Source organism: Papio anubis, chromosome 4 (genome assembly GCF_008728515.1).
Source record: "Papio anubis isolate 15944 chromosome 4, Panubis1.0, whole genome shotgun sequence".
NCBI classification, from domain to species: domain Eukaryota; kingdom Metazoa; phylum Chordata; class Mammalia; order Primates; family Cercopithecidae; genus Papio; species Papio anubis.
Window position 1 is genome coordinate 107,020,621 of NC_044979.1, and position 20,898 is coordinate 107,041,518.

The following is a 20,898-nucleotide window of genomic DNA, read 5'->3' on the forward strand; positions in this document are numbered from 1 at the left end:
ATTTTCCATTTCCAGTGCATTCTTTCCTGTACTTCCATGTTAAAGCAGAAAGCAAAAATTACTTGTACAGGTTGCCTGCCCTACTTAAAATACTTTCATGGTAGAATAAGGAAAAATAACTGGGAATGAGAGTTGGGAGACTCGGGTACTGGGAAAAAGCCCATCTGCCATGAACATCAGGCAAATCCCATTTAATATGGAGGCCAGTTGCACATCCAAGAATGCTTCTAGCTCCTGCTGGGCCCTGATGAAAGCTTTAGAGCCCTCTAAGGAGACTCCGAGAACCTGAGAACCCCTGTCTTGGCCTTTAAACTTTAAGCAACTTCAAACCCTTCAGGCTTATAAGCAGGGTTGCAATGTAACAGAAACGTCCCAGCAGCTGGTCAGCCAGAGTTCAGCCGGCTGGCTGAGAGTCAATGGCTATGTATTTGCGCCACCTGGTGGCTATTTCTGCTCTGGTTCACTAAAGGAATTTCCTGGCTTGTTGAGGTCAGGGATGCCTCAGAAGTTATTACGACTGGGGTCTGCAGCATTTCAGATAGGAAAAAGAGAGTCTCTGATCTGATCCAAGTGTCAAGGAGGCAGAGAGTATAAGATATGGTCCCTGAGGAACAGGCACATCTGCGTGAGTTCATGCAGCCCGAACCATCCCGGGTAATCCCTTTACCCATGTCCCCCAAGGATCCCTCAGGGGAAAGGGGCTGACTGGGGCTGGTGGACTGGCTAGGATTGGCAGAGCTTCGCTGCAGAGCACCCTGGGACCTCTTGCATTCTATATAGCTATAACCATACAGGATTTCAGGAAATGTGTATTTTTAAATATACTGTCCTTTTACTTTGAGGTTTATGGGTTATATCTAAAATGTATTTGAAAGCAAAGTGCTTGTTTAAGAATACTATCCCAGTTAATATGGGATATAGGGAAAAGTGATTCGATTGACAAAAACCTGCATTATCTTGTGCTTTCCAGAGACGGCCTGTTGCAAAAAGAGAATACCACAAAAATTAAGAGAATGTCAAAATTTAATTTCTTCTATTCCCACAAATGTATTCTAGATTCTTAGTAATACTGTCCTTGTACTCCAAGAGACTGCACCACATTCTTAGTGATGAAAGCCTGTGGTAAAATCACATTGGGATCAGTGCTGAAATACAATGCAAGTCCACTGTAGACTGGGTTCTCTTCATCTAGAATGATTTTTCTGAGAATTCACCAGGTTTCAGGGATGTAGTATTTTGGTATAGCAGGCCTTTTAAGGCAGTTTCTGGCTTTAAAATAAATGAATTGAATCATAGTAAGTTATAATACTTTCCCTGTGAATTCCAACATGGTACTGAGTAGTAGTGAATGATTTGCAGAAATTATTTAACTTTTCCTTCTTACTGTAATTTATACTTCCCTCAGGTGGCCATTTTTCCCCATCAGAGAGAGAATATTGGGGCCAGGCCGTAGTACAGAAAAAAATGAGTCGCCTCTTTTTCAGGGTTTGTGGGTCAAATTGGTCCCAATGGCTTAGGATGCATTTCAAGGGTGATGCCTGAGTGTTTCCCATCTGAAAGACAAAATCGCCCGCGTTTTGGTTTGCTTTGTTTCTCCCCCTGCCCAAGAACCCTCAACAGTCCCTGGACCCTGCTGATGGGAATAGCTGCACTCACCCATGCAGCCGCAGAAACACCCCCTGCCCAACAACCCGCAATGGTCCCTGGACCCTGCTGACTGGAACAGTTGCGCTCACCAACGCAGCAGCAGAAACACTAGTTCTCCTCCCAGACCACAAGGAGGACCAACAAAAGTCGGATTTAGTGGCCCTTACCAACACATTCTCAAAAACCTGCACCCTTGCCTGTCCTCCTAGACCACAGAGAGGACTGAGAAAAATCGGATTTAGTGGCCCTTACCAACGCATTCTCGAAAACCTGTTAAAGTCCTAAGCATTCCTCTGTTAGTATTGGGACCTTACCCATGTCCTATAAAGATGTTATGCCCCCAAAATGAAGTGGACGGCCATACCCTGAGGGAGGCAAGGGCTCTCCAGAGTCGTAAGAGTGATGCCTTTTGTCCTCACTTATATGAATAGGAAGGATACAATTTCTGAGGCTCCCCATATCGTAGCTTCAGGAATAACTTCTGTTAGGCCTGCTTGTCTGAGGAGGGATCCTAAAATTCCAGATAGCCTCCTCTACAACGGGTATTTCTGCAAAAATTATGTCCTTCTGACTGGTGAGCCTGGGTGCCTAAAGAAGGTAACAGAGTCCTGGAGTTTCTACTAGAAATCATTCTTATACAAGAAAGTAGAAAAGCACCAGAGACAGTGGTTTTTCAGATGCGGGACTAGCCTCGGAGAAGAGAGGTGACAGGAAGTTTGTCTGGCAGGCGTTAGGACCCAGGGGGCAAGGGTCAGGATAGATAGGATAGATAGGTGAGTCTCCTTTGGGCGACATGCCTTTTAGAGTTCTGCTCACCGCCCCAGGATCAACCAACTTGCTGTCGGGATCCTGAAGCTGCATGGCTTTCCTCTCTGTCCACCCTTGGCTCAGCCCAGAAGCACAGGAGAAGCGGGAGTTGGTTCCAGCCAAACCAACACTCCCAACTCCGAAGAGTCAGGGGTTGCTAGAGAATCCTTTCCCAGAAAGCCTGACAGCTGTGTCTTTAGTCCAGTGGCCATGTTAGTCGCTTTTAACTGGAAAACAGGTGCCTGGTATTTAGCCCCCGAATTCGAAGGAAAAACAGGACAGAATAGCAAGTGAAAGGGGTCCGATGGTACTCACCGCTTGGCAATATGCAATAGTCTCACACTTGGCGATAGGTGATGGTCCCATCTGGGTCACCAAAATGTGTCCAGAATTGCTGGGATCTTGGTCTCACTGACTTCAAGAATGAAGCCACTGCTTGGCAACAGATGATGGTCCCTCCGTGGTCGCCAAAATGTGTCCAGAATTGGTGGGTTCCTGGTCTTACTGACTTCAAGAATGAAGCCACAGACCCTCACGGTGAGTGTTATAGTTCTTAAAGATGGCGTGTCCGGAGTTTATTCCTTCTAATGTGTGGATGTGTCCAGAATTTCTTCCTTCTGGTGGGTTCGTGGTCTCGCTTATTTCAGGAGTGAAGCTGCAGACCTTGGCGGTGAGTGTTACAGTTGATAAAGGCAGCACGTCCGGAGTTGTTCGTTTCTCTCAGTGGGTTCATGGTCTTGCTGACTTCAGGAGTGAAGCTGCAGACCTTCGCAGTGAGAGTTACAGCTCATAAAGGCGGCGCGGACCCAAAGAGTGAGCAGCAGTAAGATTTATTGCAAAGAGCGAAAGAACAAAGCTTCCATAGCATGGAAGGGGGCCCGAGCTGGTTGCCACTTCTGGCTCAGGTGGCCTGCTTTTATTCCTTTATTTGGCCGCACCCACATCATGCCGATTGATCCACTTTACAGAGAGCAGATTGGTCCATTTTACAGAATGCTGATTGGTCCGTTTTACAGAGTGCTGATTGGTGCATTTACAAACCTTTAGCTAGACACAGAGTGCTGACTGCTGCACTTACAATCCTTTAGCTAGACAGAAAAGTTCTCCAAGTCCCCTACCCAATTAGCTAGACACAGAGTGCTGACTGGTGCATTTACAAACCTTTAGCTAGACACAGAGTGCTTATTGGTGCGTTTACAATCCTTTAGCTAGACACAGAGTTCTCACCCGACCCAGAAGCCCAGCTGGCTTCACCTCTCATTACCATTTAAGAGCAGACTTTCTCCTCCCCACTTATCACAGACGGGGGGGCCTCTGGGATTCTCCTCTCCATAGTTTACTTCTGCCCAAAAGCTCCCTGGGGACTTCCCAGTATAGTAGACTCTTCTTATTTGCAGTATTTGTGTCCTAGAATATTGCTGCAAGTAAGTTAACTACTGAACCATTGCTCCTAGGAACAATATAGAATTGTTTCTGCGAGCCTTTGACCATAACGTTTTTGCCAACCAGTGAATATATAACCTTGTTTTATGTGTGTTTCTGTTTAAAGACACCCTATTTAGTATACGTTGTTGATTCATTAACATTGAATGCTCAGCCAACAGTTCTAGACTGCCTCAACAAAGCTTAACAAACACATATATTTTTGTATTTTTTCTTCGTGACACATCACAGCCTTCTTACACTTCGAAACACTAAAACAGCACTTCAGCACTACATTTAAAGGCCATGTGAAACTGAAATTACCATCAGAAAGCAGGAAGCACAAAAGTGAGAAAAACGTGGCCTAGACAGACTGGGAAAGGGACACCTGTTTGAAGCATGAGAGCTGAAACAGGAAGGCAGGGCGGTGGCTTGTTGTCTTGTTCGACTTCAGCTGTAACATCTGAGTTGGGCAACTCAAATTTTTTTGCCACTATGCATTTGTCCAAGAATGATCTAAAAAAGCACTTTGAATATTGATTTGGGCGTTACAAATAAATTTTAGCAAATAGGCAACTTTGCAAATATGGAATCCATGAATAATGTGGACTGATTGTATATAGCAAAGCCCTTTGAATTTAAAATTCTTCTATAACTCTTCCCTCACTCCTAAAGCCAACTCTACTTCTGTCTCTGTTTGCAACATAAACGCTGGCCATAATAAATGACCTGCAGTTTCCCAAGCACCCAGTGTTCTTTCGCCTTTAACTGTTACTTTCACCACGCATTTCACATTACCCTCCTGGGACAACCTACAACTCTCACATTCTGCCATCACAATCCATCATGGTGTCAGAGCACTGGGTGCCGTTCCAATATTAATAGCAATCATAACATGGTAATAATAGCATCTAGATTCACAGACTATGTAGCAGGAACTGCTCTGAACAACTTACAAGTATCTACTAATTTAATCTACACAACACACGTATTGATAAGAGAAAATTATTACCCCTCATTTTAAAGAATAAAAAAGAGACATGAAAACGTCAAGTACCTTGCCCAAGTCACTCAGCCTGTGAGTGGAAGAGTCAGAAATCGATGTCAGCAACCCAAACCTACAGCCCAAGCTTAATCACAAGGTTACTCTCACAATGACTATTGACACCTAGTAGCATTGAGACAAAGATGCTTCCCTTCCTTAGTATTAGGATGGAGACAGAGATAGAGAAAGAAAAATATAAATATGCAGTTCATTTAATTCCCTGCCATCTCTACTTGGTGAAAAACTGTATTAAGATGACACCAACCCCTGCATATGTAATTTTGTATAATTATACTTGTGTAACTACAGGTAATTATTTTCTATCACCCAAGAAGGCAGAAAATCCTCTTAAAAATTTGAACATGAACCTTAATTCTGAAATAATGTTTTTACCGTTACCCATAACCTCTTCCACCTTCACATTTTAGTCATTTTTCCCTCCAGGATGATCCTGAAATATTATGAAAAATTTTTGTAAAATGTTTCATGTTAAAACACATTATATCATTTAGAAACAATTTAAAAAAAAAAAAAAAAAAAAAAAAAAAAAACAGCTTATGTTCTCCCCAGTCAATATAAAGGAAAGGAAAACAAAGTAGCTAGAAAAAAAAAAAAAAAAAAAAGCCTTGTCTGATTTTAATATCTGCTTTGATTCAGAAGGGATCAGAAAGATGAACTACAGACATCTCCTTTTTCATGCTCGTCCACTAGACTGAACAAGGAAAAATTCACAAATAGGCTACAAATTGGAAATCAAACCAGAGACAAACTCCGAAAGGGCTCTAGCCATGAACACAACACTTTGCAGAGTGTGAAAGCCATGGTGCACAGGTCTTAGTGGCTACAATCAAGAGGGACAAGTTTGTAGATAGCATTTCCCCTGTTCTCAAAATAAAGTCATCCTAGAGGTGAGGGTCTGCCTTCCATTACTCTCAGGAATCCATGTGCCCTTTCTTAGAAGTTCCACTAAGAATAGCATTATCGGCCGGGCGCAGTGGCTCAAGCCTGTAATCCCAGCACTTTGGGAGGCCGAGACGGGCGGATCACGAGGTCAGGAGATCGAGACCATCCTGGCTAACAGGGTGAAACCCCGTCTCTATTAAGAAATACAAAAAACTAGCCGGGCGAGGTGGCGGGCGCCTGTAGTCCCAGCTACTCGGGAGGCTGAGGCAGGAGAATGGCGTGAACCCGGGAGGCGGAGCTTGCAGTGAGCTGAGATCCGGCCACTGCACTCCAGCCTGGGCGACAGAGTGAGACTCCGTCTCAAAAAAAAAAAAAAAAAAAAAGAATAGCATTATCCCGGAGGGGCACAATGGCTCATACCTGTAATCCCAGCACTTTGGGAGTCCAAAGTGGGTGGTTCACTTGAGATCAGAAGTTTGAGTGCAGCCTGGCCAACATGGCGAAACCCCGTCTCTACTAAAAATACAAAAATTAGCTGGGCATGGTGGCACACTCCAGTCCCAGGTATTCAGGATGCTGAGGCAGGAGAATCACTTGAACCTGGGAGGTGGAGGTTACAGAGAGCAGAGGCTGTGCCACTGCACTCCAGCCTGGGTGACAGAGCGAGTCTCTGTCTCAGAAAAAAAGAACAGCATTATCGTAGACAACTCTGTCTCTTCCCACCAAGGGACCTACAAAGGCTTGTCCATTTTGAAACCAGAGAAATCAGTAACAGAGATCTTAGAAGATGGCTGGGGTAGTGCCTCATGCTTGTAATCCTAGCACTTTGAGAGGCCGAGATGGGCAGATCACCTGAGGTGAGGAGTTTGAGACCAGCCTGACCAACATGGTGAAACCCGTCTCTACTAAAAATAAAAAAAATCAGCTGGGCGTGGTGGTGGGCGCCTGACAAGAGTAAAACTCTACCTAAAAAACAAAAAACAAAAAGCAAAACGAGCTCTCAGAAAGAAGACGAAGCACCTTTTCTGTGTTATGACTAACCTTACAAGCCACTCAGCCACCTAGATTGTGACTTTAGAATTAGTTTATCAGAAAAATCTGCTCCACCGGGATGTTGTGCTGAGAAGGAATGTGACACCCATCTGCCTCCTCAAAGGTGTTGTGGTTTATTATCCTCTAATAAATTGTTCTTCTTGCCTTGTTGGAGCAATGGCCCCTTTTAACTTGGAAAACTTAAAAGACTGCAGATGATTTCTATGATGTGTTCTCTCCAAAAGGAAGAAAGGGAAGTAGCACTGGCTGAGTATGCACCTCGGTTCCAGCTGCTGTGCTAGTCGTGGGCAGACGGTCCTGTGGGGCCCTCCCATAACCTCAAAATGGAAAAGACGCTGCCCAGTTTCACAGCTGAGAAAACCCATGCCCAAACAGGTTAAATGACTGGACCACTGGCCCATGGCTCAAAAGCAGGAAAGCTAAAATTAAATCTAGGCCCAGTGAACTCCAAAACCTTGTCATGTGATGCTTCCTGGGCATTGCCTACTTGGGAGCAGAAAAATGAGAAATAGCAGTCTTCATCTTATGAACTTTTCTTCAAAGTGATCCAAAAGATGATCCCAACCTCCAATTAATCCTTAAAGTTCAGTAAGGAGTTTAACAGGCAAGATGACTCCTCTTTGGGAAGTACAGAGAGAATTCTGCACGGGACTGCTTACAGCATCTAGAGATTTTGCAGCCAGACCCTGGTATCAGCAGCTAGCTTTCAGCGTTTTCCCAAGACCGTCTCTAGGTGGTGCCATGACCATGCGGTTCTGTTTACTGAGGCCTGTCTATTTCTGGCTGACTGGGTACTCAAAGTGAAAATATATGCTTGTCAAAAGTTGTTGGATCATTTCCAGCATTCAAAATCATGACTAAATAGTCGTTCCAACTTCTCAACTCTCTGAGGCAAGACTGTGGCCTGGGAGAAGTTGCAGGGGAAGAACTAAAATCAAAAACTAATAAAGAACCATGGAAAAAGAAAGAAAACCAACACTCTCTTATGATTATTCTCTGTGCAGGGTCTTTGCTTTTTCTAGGATGACTTTTCAAGTCCTCCCAAGTGCTAAAGGTCTTAACACCACCTCCAATTAACATTGTTAAAATAAAAAATAAAAAAAATTAAAAAACTATTATTCTGTACTCATGAAGCAGAACACTCCCCAGACAGGGAAAACTAAGACAGAGATACACCAAGACTAAGCTGTACGAGGAATTAACAAGAATGTTTAGACAGATGGAGCTACATTGAGAAAATTTACTCTGATTTTGGCTCATGGAATACCCTGGTCACCTGACGTAAGAACAGGGCCTGAAAATAAAAACGAGATGCTTCATAGCACACACTCCCATTCCAGATACCCCTCACAGGGACCCAGATTCTACAGTAATCCTATTTCCTCCATGCGGTCATCCCACAACCTCCCTCTCTCCTCAGTCCCTCCATACTGTGCATTCTGGGATCCAACTACCCCCGAGGAAAACCACTACTGGGACGGAAACACATGCATCCCCGGGACAGCACATGGAAAGAATTCAGGTTTTGGACTTTCAACATAGCTCCGAAGAAATCCAGGCACTGGCAGGAGGAAGATGATAAAATTGCAGTCACAGGAGCACCTTAGAACCAGGCTCTCCTTCAGGAGAGGAATCAATTAAGAGTATTTTCCAAATGTACATGCCCTGATTCTTCCTTGGTAATTTTGATATGACTTGAGGGTAAGAGAGATTGCGCGATTTCGCAAAGCTTCCCAAGTGACCTCGATATGTCTTGCTTACTACATAAAAGTAAAACTTGGAAGGAATCGAGGGTGAGGCAGAAAGTGAGTCCCATCCACCTTCCCTGGACCATCGCTCTGGCAGAGTGGCTCTGCCAGCAAGGTCACTGCCACCCTGGAGCTTTTGGTCATACACACACAAGTACAGGAAACTCACCCGCTCCACCAGTCATGACACTTTTTGCTAAAAATTTTAAAAACTTATTCAACTAAAAGATAAAGTGGAATGCCAAGGTCGAAATATAAAATATGATGATATAAAAATAATTTCAGAATACCTCTGTAAGGCAAGCTGCAAAGCTGAATATTCAGTAAGTATTCTTATTTAAAATGTCATATTAAAACTAACACTAGAAAAACAATAACTTGTTAAGAGTGTTAGTTTTTTAGGTTTTTAGGCATTTTTAGTTTAAGAGACACTACTGGAGAGTTAAAGAAATGATCAGTCTGACCCACTGCTGGTTAAAATGGGCATGACTTTCTGTGTTTGGAAAGCAATTTGACAGTATCAAGAGCCTTGAAAACATCTTATACAAAGTACAGTTCCACAAATTTATCCTAGTAATGTGAGCATGGGTGTGCATACATTCTGGGCTGTAAGATATTAATTATAGACTTATGGTAATTTCAAAACATTGAATCATTTAGTAAAAGGCCTTAGTTAAATACAATGCATTACATCTAAATAATGAAAAACAAATCAATAATGAAACACAGTACATGTTAAGTAATATGAAAACATTTTCAAAGAATATTCCCATGAAAGACAAGGCTTCTCAAACAACACATAAAGCACGATACCATTTGTCAAATTACATATAAATATTAATAGTGTGTATATATACAGATATACACATTGTGTGTATATACGTATATTTGGGTGTGTCTGTGGATATGTACATGCACAAATACATATATATAAAACATATACACTATATATACACACACACACACACACATATATATAGCACATATATTTTTTTTCCAAGGAAAGAGTATTTGAAACTATAAAATAAGGCCTGGTGATTTCTAATCACCGAAGCTAAAATCTCAGTAATGCCATTTATGATGGGGATTAAAATGGAAATCCAATTTTACACCTGCAGAATTTGATATTAGCTTAAGGTCACTCAGAGACTTCATGGGGATAAAATCAAGAACATAATGCAAATAGAAATAAAAACAATGGATTATATTCGGGACAAGCTGTGTTCTGATTTGCAAACTGAAAAAAAAAATCTAGGAGACAACCTATTAAAATTCATAGCAAGAGAGGCCTTTTAAGCAAACATAAATTGTGTTAATGTCATCATGATTAAATTTCAGGAGACTTTCAATTTGACTTTGATATAAAATTGATGTATGTAAGTAATCCACTCACTAACCCAATAATAAGATCCATCCCACAGCTGCCATCATTCATTTAAGTCAAACACAAATCTTAAGCGTCTTGTGAAGTAGATTTAATGAAGTCGAGATGCATCCCGGCCGAACTACTCTTGGTTACACTTAATCAGAACTGAATAAACAAACTCAGTATTAGTCACACTTGTGCAAGTTATTCCATTTCACTGAAGCCAGAAGAGATTTTCATGTGATCCTGCTTAAACCAGCTAAACATCTGGAAATGTGGAAACTATTCTGTAAAGCGCAAGAGGACCACACGCTCGGAAGAGACATCAGTTATGTGGCTGAGGTCAAGCCCGGGGAGGCTGGAGGGAGAGCGCATACTGGAGATAGCTTACTTACAATGAAGCCAAGTTTCTTATAATCTCGCGTGTACATGGACTTGCGTTTCTCCATGCTGCCACTGCTGTTATTAGGTTCAGACTCGGCATCAAAAGCAATTCTTCGAAGTTCAAATATGATGTCCCTCTGAGCCTGAAGGAAACAGGGAGTAGAAAGAAAAGGGAGGGGAAAAAGCTGCTTTCATTGTGTGACATTACATATACTCCCTCTTTCCCTGGGGTCTAAATGAATCACTGCATTCAGGCAAAAGAAAAACAGATCAAAGAGAACCAATGTTCTAAGTTACAGCTTTGCAGACCGGTCTTCCCCTGTTAGTCTCCCTGCTGGTCAGGCCTAGCTGTATTCCACAGTGGTCCTCTTAGCCAAGTAGTCATCTGGAGCACGAATATTGATGGTCCAGTGCAGTCTTAACTGAGAGGCCCAGATATGATGGAAGGGTCGTGATTGGAGAAAGCTAAGCTAGAGAAACTGGGGATACTGTACAGTTGGGAACAAAGTAAGAGGTACCCAAAGTGCCTCACCCCACTAAGTTACTTCATGGAAATAAACACAGGACAAAAAAGAAAGAAAGGGTCAAAGGTGCAAACAACCCAAGTGTCCATCCAAGGGTAAATGGATGAACAAAATGTGGCGTGGACATCCAATGGGATACTATCCAGCCTTTGAAAGATGGCATTCCCAATAGATGCTACAATATGGATGAGCTTTGAAGATACTACGCTGAGTGAAATAAACCAGACACAGGAATACGCATATTGTCCGATTCCAATTATATGAGGTCTCTGGAGTAGTCAAATTCATAGACAGAAGGTAGAATGGTGGTTACCAGGGGCTAAGAGGACAGGGGAATGGGGAAATAGTGTTTAATGGGTACAGAGTTTCAGTTCTGCAAGATGAAAAGAGTTCTGGAGATGGATGGTGGTGATAGTTTCATAACAATGTGAATGTACTTAATGCCACTAAACTGTACACTTAGGAATGGTTAAAATAGTAAACTTTATGTTATACATATCCCACCACTATAAAATAAACATATAAATACATTTTTAAAAGGGTTTCCAAGCAAAGAGGGTCACTCAATATTAAGATGCATTGCTCTCTGTCACTAGAAGTGGTAAGATGACAGTCTCCTCTCCCTGGGATGACCACACCTTGCCAAAAACGTGGGGCACATTCACTGCCTCTCAAAGCCTCTCCATCATTCTTAACTGCATGGCCTTGCTCCATGAATGAAGTGCCGCGGTGGCTACACACTTCACATACGCAGTTCACATCTGCAACAGATCAGGCCCTCACGTGCCAATAATGAGTGTTTTCCTTTCCAAAGCTGCAGCACTGTTTAAGCTGAAAATGTGCTACGGCAGGGCTCACAGCTGTTTCCTCTCACTCTACCCTCACACAGCAAAAGTCCCCAAAGGCTTCTGAATGGAGATATAACCTTTCATGCACAAGAGACCTAGCAGAGAGCTACAGCCAACAGCCAACCAACAGAAATGCTGGCCCAGAAATCAGGTTTAATCTGGGACCCTACTCTTGGCACTGATCTCTAGAGGATGAAAATTGCTGCCTCAACCCTGTAGAATCAATGCCACATAGAGTCACCAAGAGGCCCTAGTTGTCTGGGAACTTGACTCGAAAGCTACTACCATTAAACGTACTTGGGCCCAGGGGCTAAGATCTGTGGTCACGTGACATCAAACTTTCTTATTCAATAAAGGCAGAACGTGCATGTTTGGAGCCTAATGGAAGAATGCATTGGGTATATTTTCTGATCCTGGATTCACCTAATTTTGAAGCCATGCCCCTATGTTCTGAGATGATAATAAAACGACATCATCTCAAACTGTGAAACTCCCTAGTTGCAGGGTACCTCAAAAAAAGACTTTTAATGACACTTTCTGTCCGTCCTATGCTTTAACTGCTGTCCAGTGAGCACTCACCTGGTCCTGGGGGTCCATTTTGGTCATCATCCTGTCTTCCAGGAGGTTAAAGGTGAGCACTTGCAGAACATACAGCTGGTGCGCCATCTCATTGTTGATGGCCCGCTGGGCTCGGATGACATGCTAGGGAGATGGTTCACAAATGAAATTTTTTTAAAAATAAAGAAGAGGAAACAACAAGAATTAACCCTCAAGTAGGCTCTCACAGTCTTCATTGGGAGGTACAAGGAATGGAGAAGGTAGGCGAGGGCACAGGGAATTTCAGAGCTTTCCTTTACATTTCAGAGCCCAGGAAGGTTCCTGATCTTCAGGTCAGAGTACAGGAAAAAACCTACTGTAGGCAGGCGTGAGTGGAAGGGGAAAAGCGCAAAGGACTGGTGACGGCAGCCATATAAGTCAAGAGAAGATGTGCTTGAAATGGGGGTGTCTCCAAGACAACTGTGGATTTCTCCAATGGAAGCATCTGTCACATACAGCAGAAAAACCCATGGCGCATACCCATAGGAAGCAATCTTGCCATTATCTTGCCCTAGGACTGTCTGACAGGTAAGCCCACTTCAAAACAGGGAAAAGTTTCACAAGGAACACACAAAAGCAAAATACCCATCAAGTCTTAATCCACTGTGGGAGCTACATAAGGATGTCTACCATCAAAAGCAGACAGCAAAAGCTCGTGAATTACTTTACTCACTGTTAACAATTAAATGAAAGATACAATGACTCTTCCCCATAGAAACAGAACTGAAAACAGAACATACAAGGAGTGGCAGGACAGGACGACTGGATAGGTCCACCCCCAACCCCCTCACCCCCGCCCAGAAATGGGACAGCTGCCATCAACTGAACATTCAGCATTTGGGACTAACACACAGCCTTTTCAACACAGATTCTGGCCGTACATTAAAAATGCCAAACAACAGATCAATGTGGTGAAACAATCCATCACATCAGTTATTTCAAATGTTAGCCCCAGTCATGCCTTGCTATCTGGAAGACCAATTCTCTTGGGAATCTGTACTTGCTCCTGGGTAGACTGCTGCAAACCAACTTCTAAGTGGCTATTCAGTAAATGACAAAGTTCCCCATTGTAGAGAAAAATGATCTTCCTCCAGGACTAGAGGAAGTCTAGGTCCTTAGAGTGCTGCCTGGGTGCCTCTCAACCTGGCATCCACCTGCAATCCACACCCTAGCTGTTAGTGCCATGCTGAAATAGCCAATTAAAGAAGGAGGGGTGAGAGAAGATTGAGGAATAGAAGAAAGAGGACAGGGAGAAATCAGAGAATACCAAGTCACCGAACCAAAATTATGGGAAGCAGGGAAGCTAGACAACAGGATGGTTAGGAGCAAATCAAACCCCTTATCCTCCAATCTTCAGAATAGCATGTTAACTCATAGCACACACTTAGTATCCAAAGTATGTGGGTATCTCTTTTCTTAGCAACTCGAAAGTACTGCCTCCAAGTTCTTACAGGAGAGTACCAACCTCGAACTTCAGCCATCAACATCTCATAAAAGAAGAGATGTTGATTTTTGAGACAGGGTGGCCACAGTCATTAATGCCACTCACTTCTCAGGGCATTCTAACCCTGAGTGCCACATCAAGGTAATATGAAGACACTGAGCTACACATTGATGCTGCAGCTTCTACATTTATTGAGAGCCAATATAAAGAAGGACAGCAATTATGAATACTTGTGCACTTCCAAAACCACAATTGGACCTAGATGTATTCAGATGCTCTCCCAAGGTTCATTTCAGATTTCAGTTCCAGAGGAAAAAGTTTTATCTTTCCCGAAGAACTGGGGGACCTCTTTTTATCAAACAATGAAAATTACACTCATATGTTTCGTGTCATCCTTGACAGCCAGGAAGTTTAAAATCGAACTAACTTGGTCACAAATTGCAGTCATTACCACTGGCTTTGGGATCTAGAACATTTATTTTCAACATTAATTTTTGATGGCTTACTTGCATTGGTCGGGGAGGGAGGGGGGATGGTGTGTGTGTGCGTGTATAAGCCACTTGTTTTTGGTGTTTTGACATCTGGGACCTTGCTGACCCTGGAAAGACTGCCCCTCCCAGATCTAGCCAATTCCTAGAGCTAATAAATGACTCCTTTCATATGCAAATGAACCAGTCCAGAGCCTTGGCAACCACACCCTACTCCTCTACAAGCTCTGGCTCCTACTCTTAGGACCACTATTCTCCTGCCCTAACCACCCAGGGCCAGGTACCAGACAACCAGAGACAGCCCATAAACTCCACAGCCCACTGAAATTATTCAAACTAGCCAATCCCAAACCTGCTCAGCCAGCTTACCTGGCCTCACTTGTCCCTTCCCTCAAAAACCACAGTAAGGGCTCTTACCCAGATCTCCTTGGGCTTTCCCTGCCTCCCGACTCAGAAGCTTCCCCTGCCCCCACAATCCCCCAGTGGCACGGCATGCCCCCTCCTTTGGGGAACTATAATTAACAAACTTTTCTTTTCAATGCCAGCCACCTCCTGATCTGTTGGCCTCACCATACCCGAATACTGCTAAAACCTGCATTTGAGGACCAAGTGTTTTTAACTGTAAGCTTGCTGAACTGCTCTTTGGAATCACACAAAAAGAAATTCTTCTTTTTCTTTCTTTTCTTTTCCTTTTTTTTTTTTTTTTTTTTTTGTAAGCAGGGCAATCAACCAACCTGCTTCTTTCAAGTAGCTGGTAAGTCAAATAGCGGGTAAGGCCTCAGGACATCTTGTTACTTGGTTTATTTCTAAACATTTACAAGGTGACACCTTAGGGCTTTTTTTTCCACCAATGTTTAAGGTCATTTTGCATTGCAGCGAATGAGTGGCTCCCATCTTTATCTTTCCTTCCTCTCTCTTGCCAGGGGGCCCCAAAACTGATGTTCAACATCTCAGGACTTCTCTTGGTACCTGATATGGTTACAGCTAGCTTTCTCATTAAAAGAGCAAAACCTCATCAGGGTGAATCTTTTAAGCCTGATTTCCCTAACCTGCCCCACTGAGAGAGCTATTCAATCCTTCCTGCCAGAATGCCTTCCCCCTTCCTCTCTCTCCAGGGCAGTTCCAGAAACCCCTCCCTCCGATCCAATGAGGCAATTCCTGTGGGAAAGACTTTATTTATTCCAACTCCAAAAGCTCACTTTTTCCTTCTTTAGAGTTCCTACTGCTTCACCACAGAAGCAAGTCACAGAACAAACCACAGATTGAAGCCAAAAGAAGAGATTAATACATGCACCAGGCCACTCCTCCCCCACAAAGAGGTCACAGCACATAGGTACTCACTGTTAAAATGATGGAACGCAATTGCTTCTGAGCCAAAATATTCGCCATCTCCTGTGGAAGAAAAACACGCCCACACAAAGGCTTAGGTTAGAAAGCTACATTTCGACATGGCCAAAAATGACTTTATCCTGGGGTGTGCTTCGTAACTGTATATCAGCAGTATTTCGTATGAAATAATGAACTCAAACAGGCAGCAGTATTCAAATTATTTTTTTGACTGTTCCATTTAGAATGTAAAAGCCATGTCCAAAAGCAAAGGAAATATATCTGGCACCTGCAAAATTCTCTTCTTTAGGAATTTCTTCCTTCCAGAAAAAGGTGGGTGCTAAATAAAAATCAGGCACTCCAAACAAAGCAATCGTTCTCTATTAGAAAGCCTCATCATCTTTTATTAGGCTACGTATGTGCAGAAAGCTTTTATTAGGCAACACATGCCTGTAGCAAGGAGATTCCAGTATATCTTCTAAAAGTCATTTCATCTTAATCTGTGCAAAACCCAAGAGTGAGTAATACATATACCAGGCTACGTAAGTGATCTGAGTGGAGTTTAAGTGAAGGGCAAATATCTGGGTGATGCAAAGCTCTAGAGTCTACAATCACTGAGCTCTGCAAGGCCTGATTTCTACAGGTTGTGTTTCATGCCTTGGCATCTCCTGAGTGGCATGGAGGATTCAAGGGTGATTTTATTAAAGGAAATGATGCACAGACTCCTTTTATAAATATTGACAATTAGAGACTAAGGGAAAATAACATATTAAGCACAGTCTTAGAGCACACATTTTAAAGTAAAAATACTGCTCATATTCAGGAAGACACTTGATTGTTGTTTTGTGGTAGGGGGTGTTTTTGGTGTTGCTACTCTTACTGAGTAGAGAAGAAACTAAGCTATGGTTTAAAAACAGAACCATGATTTCTACCAAGGTGAAAACAAATTTGCAGAAAGCAAAGAGAACCAAGAACATGGGGGTGGGGGAGATTTCTGAGGGGGGCATACAAGCAGGGGTAGACAGGAGCAGCATGGGAGAGCAGGGCCCACTTTACGCTGACAAAGGGAACGTGGGTGACTTACAGTCAGAGGACAATCAAGGATGTCAACATTGCTCTCTACATCAACCTAACAGCGTCATCGCCACCACAGAAAGGAAAGCAAGCAGGAGAGAAGAAGGGATGGAAATTCAGAGGACTCTGTTAGAGGTTGACCACTTTATTTGAATGCCCCTGCTGACCCACTGCATTGAAAAGTGCTTAAATACTGTAAGGTGACAAAAAAGCTAGATGGCCCTCAAGTCAAAATCCAATACTAGGTCTTCTTCCACGCTCTTGAAAACAAGAAAGCAGGAGCAATGACGCATTGAGAAACAAGTCAAATGGTAACCCAGAAGGAACTTTCCCTTCCACTAGGCATAGAAAGCAGTGCTTTCTTCACAGTCTTCATAGAAAGGCCCACTGGTGGTGGTTTTTTTGTTTCTTCTAGGCCAGATGTCAAGTAAAAGCCTCAAAGGATCGTATAGCTGTTTTAATTTCTTTCCTTTAAAACATGAAATTATTGCTCATAAATAAAAACAGAAACAAAAATTTCTGTTCCTATGTTTGCCTATCAGTTTATAAAATTTAAAGTTAGAAGGGACAATGCATGTCCAATTTCTACTAAAGAAATCATTGTAATTATCTGTTTACAATGTTTATTGTCTACATAAGCTGTGGGTCCCTCATGAGCAGAAACTGTCTTTTTCTTTTTTGTATTCCAAGCCCAAAGAACAATGTCTAACACCCAGAAGACAATAAATGCTTGATAAAATAACAAATAAATATTTTACACTATCCTCCTAAGGAACAGCAGCTTGGTCAAAGAGAAAATAGAAATATTCATACCTCCATTTCTTAGTCTAATAGTAAGGAATTGTTGGAGTAAATGTGAGAATCCATGGGGAATATTTTATAGCATTAAAATTATGTAAAAGTATATAGATAGATACAAATATGAATCCAGATATACTGACATGGAAAGATGTCCACAAAATATTGTTTAGTTTCAAAGGCAGTTTAGAAAAACTACACTGCATGTAGTATGCTCACATTTGGTGGGAAAAAAATGATGTATTAGGAGAATCTTTGCACAGAACAAACAGGGAAGTAGCACCATGAAAGTCACAAGAGTTGTAAATAATTGCAGTGGTTTTGCCTCTGGGAATATAATTACAGGAATCTTTCAAACTTCTTCCTTTTGAGTTAGTATTTTCTGATTTTTCTACCAAATCTTTTAACTAACAAGTTTTTTAAATAGTGCCTATCCAAAGTATATAAATATTTGTAGAGAAATTTGGAAGGGATCTCAGCAACATATTTGCCATTGAAATAGTGAACTGAATAATGGTGCAAGTTGTAAACAAAAGGATGCATTGCCCACCTAACAGCAACCCCCTCCCCGACAAAACTAGCACAGCCCTTCCCTCCATTTGTGCCAGGAAACAGAGAATCTCCTACATCCCGGAGGCATGGGAAAGCAAGGCCTCCACCCCTGGGGGAATCCTAGACCCTCTGGAACCCTTCTCCAGAGGAAGAAGCTTTGCCCTAGGTCCCAGCACAGGCGTCTCTCAGTAAGGCCTACTTCACGGATGCAAAGGAAAAAATAGCACAGGTCCTTCTGACCATGGGGGCAATTTTTTCGGTAACAGCAGAAATAGGGTATAAGTGTTTAAAAGCATTCCAAATTCCAAGAAAAGCCAGATAATGGAGTCCTATGAATGTGTCTGGCCCAAGTCAAAAAAAGAAGATGAAATTTTAAAAAAGTATTTGACTGAAGTAGAATCAGGCACCCCCAAAAAAGCAATGGTTCTAAGGCTTTAAACAGGTAAAACAAAACAAAACCAACAAAAACAAACAAAAAATAGTGCTCCTGCAAATCCAGTAAATACATGTTTAGATTACATTTCAATCTAATCGGAGTGAGAAAATGGGCTTGGTGTTATCCAGGCTTCGGGGAGCTGTTTACTTGGCAAACACAGGGGAATTCTGTGAGTGACATCTCTTTGACAGGCGTTGGATGGGATGCTTTGCAGGTAAAAGCAGGGATAAGGTTGGGACTCAAACTCTGATTCTTACCCGCTCAGTAACCTGGTCAAGTTCTTTACTCCCTTTGAGTCTCAATTTCCTTACTTATAAAACAGAAATAATGTGGCTTTCTCTGAATATGAGAATAAAATGAAATAATGTAATATAAAATACTGAGCACTGCCTGGCACATGCCAGACTCTCAATAATATTATCATTGATGGCTGACTTTGGTCAATTTTTCTATTTGCCAAAAATTCAGAACTTTTAATTTTTCAGAACATATGCCAGCAATGTCAACGTCAAATTCAGACCAGCTGAAACTTAGAACATAGAGCCCAGACTAAGGTGTACACGCTCAGCTGTTAATATAAATCCACAGCAACCTACGTGATATTACCAGTTAGCTCAGTCTTCTGCTTTACAGGCCTCTACTGACCTTCAGAAAATAATATCCAACAAACTTTTCTTCATTATGAACCTGAAATCCCTTTTTAGAGCTATCTCGCTACTTACTGAATTTTTTTTTAAATTTAAAAATCATGATACTCCCTTTACTTTGATTAATAACACTCCTAATTTCAAGAGTTTATAGTTTATGAAGTCCACATCACCTTTCCATGGGCAAGTCAATTAAATACGTTGTAGCTATTTTTAGAGCTTGATTGAGTCATATAATACTTCATAAATTTCTGCTGAATTATATACAGTCTTTCTTAGTTGGAATCTTTTCTTAAATGGTTTAAGGTTATTAGACTACACTTTGAGGTGGTTTATTACTCTTTGCGGTAGTTTATTAGAATAATATATAGCTAAACTGTTTCCTGTCAGTCTTATGTTGCATAGTTTTCAAAGAAAGACTTGGTTCACAAAATCCAAACCTAATCTTATGTCGACATTCCATTATATTACCATTATCAGCAATGTCCTGAAATTCCCTATTTGTCCATGGTCATGAGAGTCCAATTTAACAAGTGAACAGTAGTGCTTGGTATAAAATAAGATACAGTATGCATTTTATTCATGTCTAGATTCAGAGATCCAAGTGAAATGGCCTTTTGAGTGGGCATGAACTTTCACCTCTTCTAATCCATCTTCTTCTTTCACAGATGGAGAAAGGAAAGGAAACTTCCAAGAGTTGAGATCAGAATGCAGCCTTCCTGACCCCACACGCTACACTCAGCTACCATGTGGCTGGGCCAGAAGTCCCTGGTCTGGCCAGCAGAAGGACCCAGTTCCTCCAATGCCCACGTCAAGCTTGTGGATATACACAGTGAGAGCTTCCAGACAACTTCCGGGCTGCTTGGGAGTTACCATGAGTTCGGTATTTAGACTAAAATATCACAGAAGCAGCCCTATCCATGATTTCACCTCAGATCTACAAAGCCCCTCCTAAAAATCCAGCCAGGGGAAGAGCGCCCCCACCACAGGCTTGTGGAGGGCAGGCACCTCCACCTAGTTCCAGCGAACACCAAATCAAACATCCAGGAAACTATTAAGTGACACCACTCCTTGTGCAAACACAGCCCCCCTGGGGATGAGTAAGAAATTCTAAATGGAAAACAAACCAGAAGCCGTCATGTTTAGTCACTGAGGTTTAAAATCCTTGGCAATGAAAAAGTAAAATAAAATCCAAAAATTCTTGTCATGGCATTCAGTAGCAGGTTCGCTTTCTAATTTCTTCTAAATGAACTCACTGGCAACTGCCATCAAGACCCTCAGCATAGTTTCTAAGTGGGTGAAACGAGCTCATATTTCCACCTACTTTTTTTAAGGAAGGAAACTGTGACCAGGGTAACATATTACAGGACACATTGATTGAAAAATCATGAATGGATTTTGAGGTGTGAGCTACATTCTAAGACAAGGCAAAATTCCACTTTTTCACGTCCCCTCTGTAATGCTCCTTTCCTTCGTGAAGAAATAAAGGATCTACAGACAAAGGACACCATCAAATGAGAGGTTCCATCTATGTACATTAAGGGGTTCCTTCCTCTTTTTTTTTTTTTTAAAAGATAGTCTCGCTGTGTCGCCCAAGCTGGAGTGCAGTAGTGTGATGTCAGCTCACTGCAACCTCTGCCTCCCGGGTTCAAGTGATTCTCCTGCCTCAGCCTACCGAGTAGTTGGGATTACCAGTGTGTACTATCATGGCTGTAAAACAGGCCGGCTAACTTTTGTATATTTAGTAGAGATGGGGTTTTGCCATATTGACAAAGCTAGTCTCAGCTTC

General features: G+C 42.2%; 1 protein-coding gene across 11 annotated transcripts in view; it reads right to left on the reverse strand.

Annotated features, from left to right (window-relative positions):
• The window catches only part of ELMO1 (engulfment and cell motility 1), a 620,389-nt gene that overhangs the window by 380,555 nt on the left and 218,936 nt on the right, over positions 1–20,898 (reverse strand). For 10 of the 11 annotated variants that reach the window (XM_021935213.2, XM_003896098.5, XM_009203095.4 and 7 more), the window contains 3 exons: positions 15,618–15,668; positions 12,327–12,449; positions 10,387–10,518 (listed from right to left, as the gene is read on the reverse strand). In XM_021935213.2, the coding sequence (XP_021790905.1) occupies positions 10,387–10,518; positions 12,327–12,449; positions 15,618–15,668 (306 nt within the window). Of the gene's footprint in view, positions 1–10,386; positions 10,519–12,326; positions 12,450–15,617; positions 15,669–16,686; positions 16,732–20,898 lie in introns of all 11 variants that reach the window. The other variant, XM_009203099.3, reaches the window with a different exon arrangement.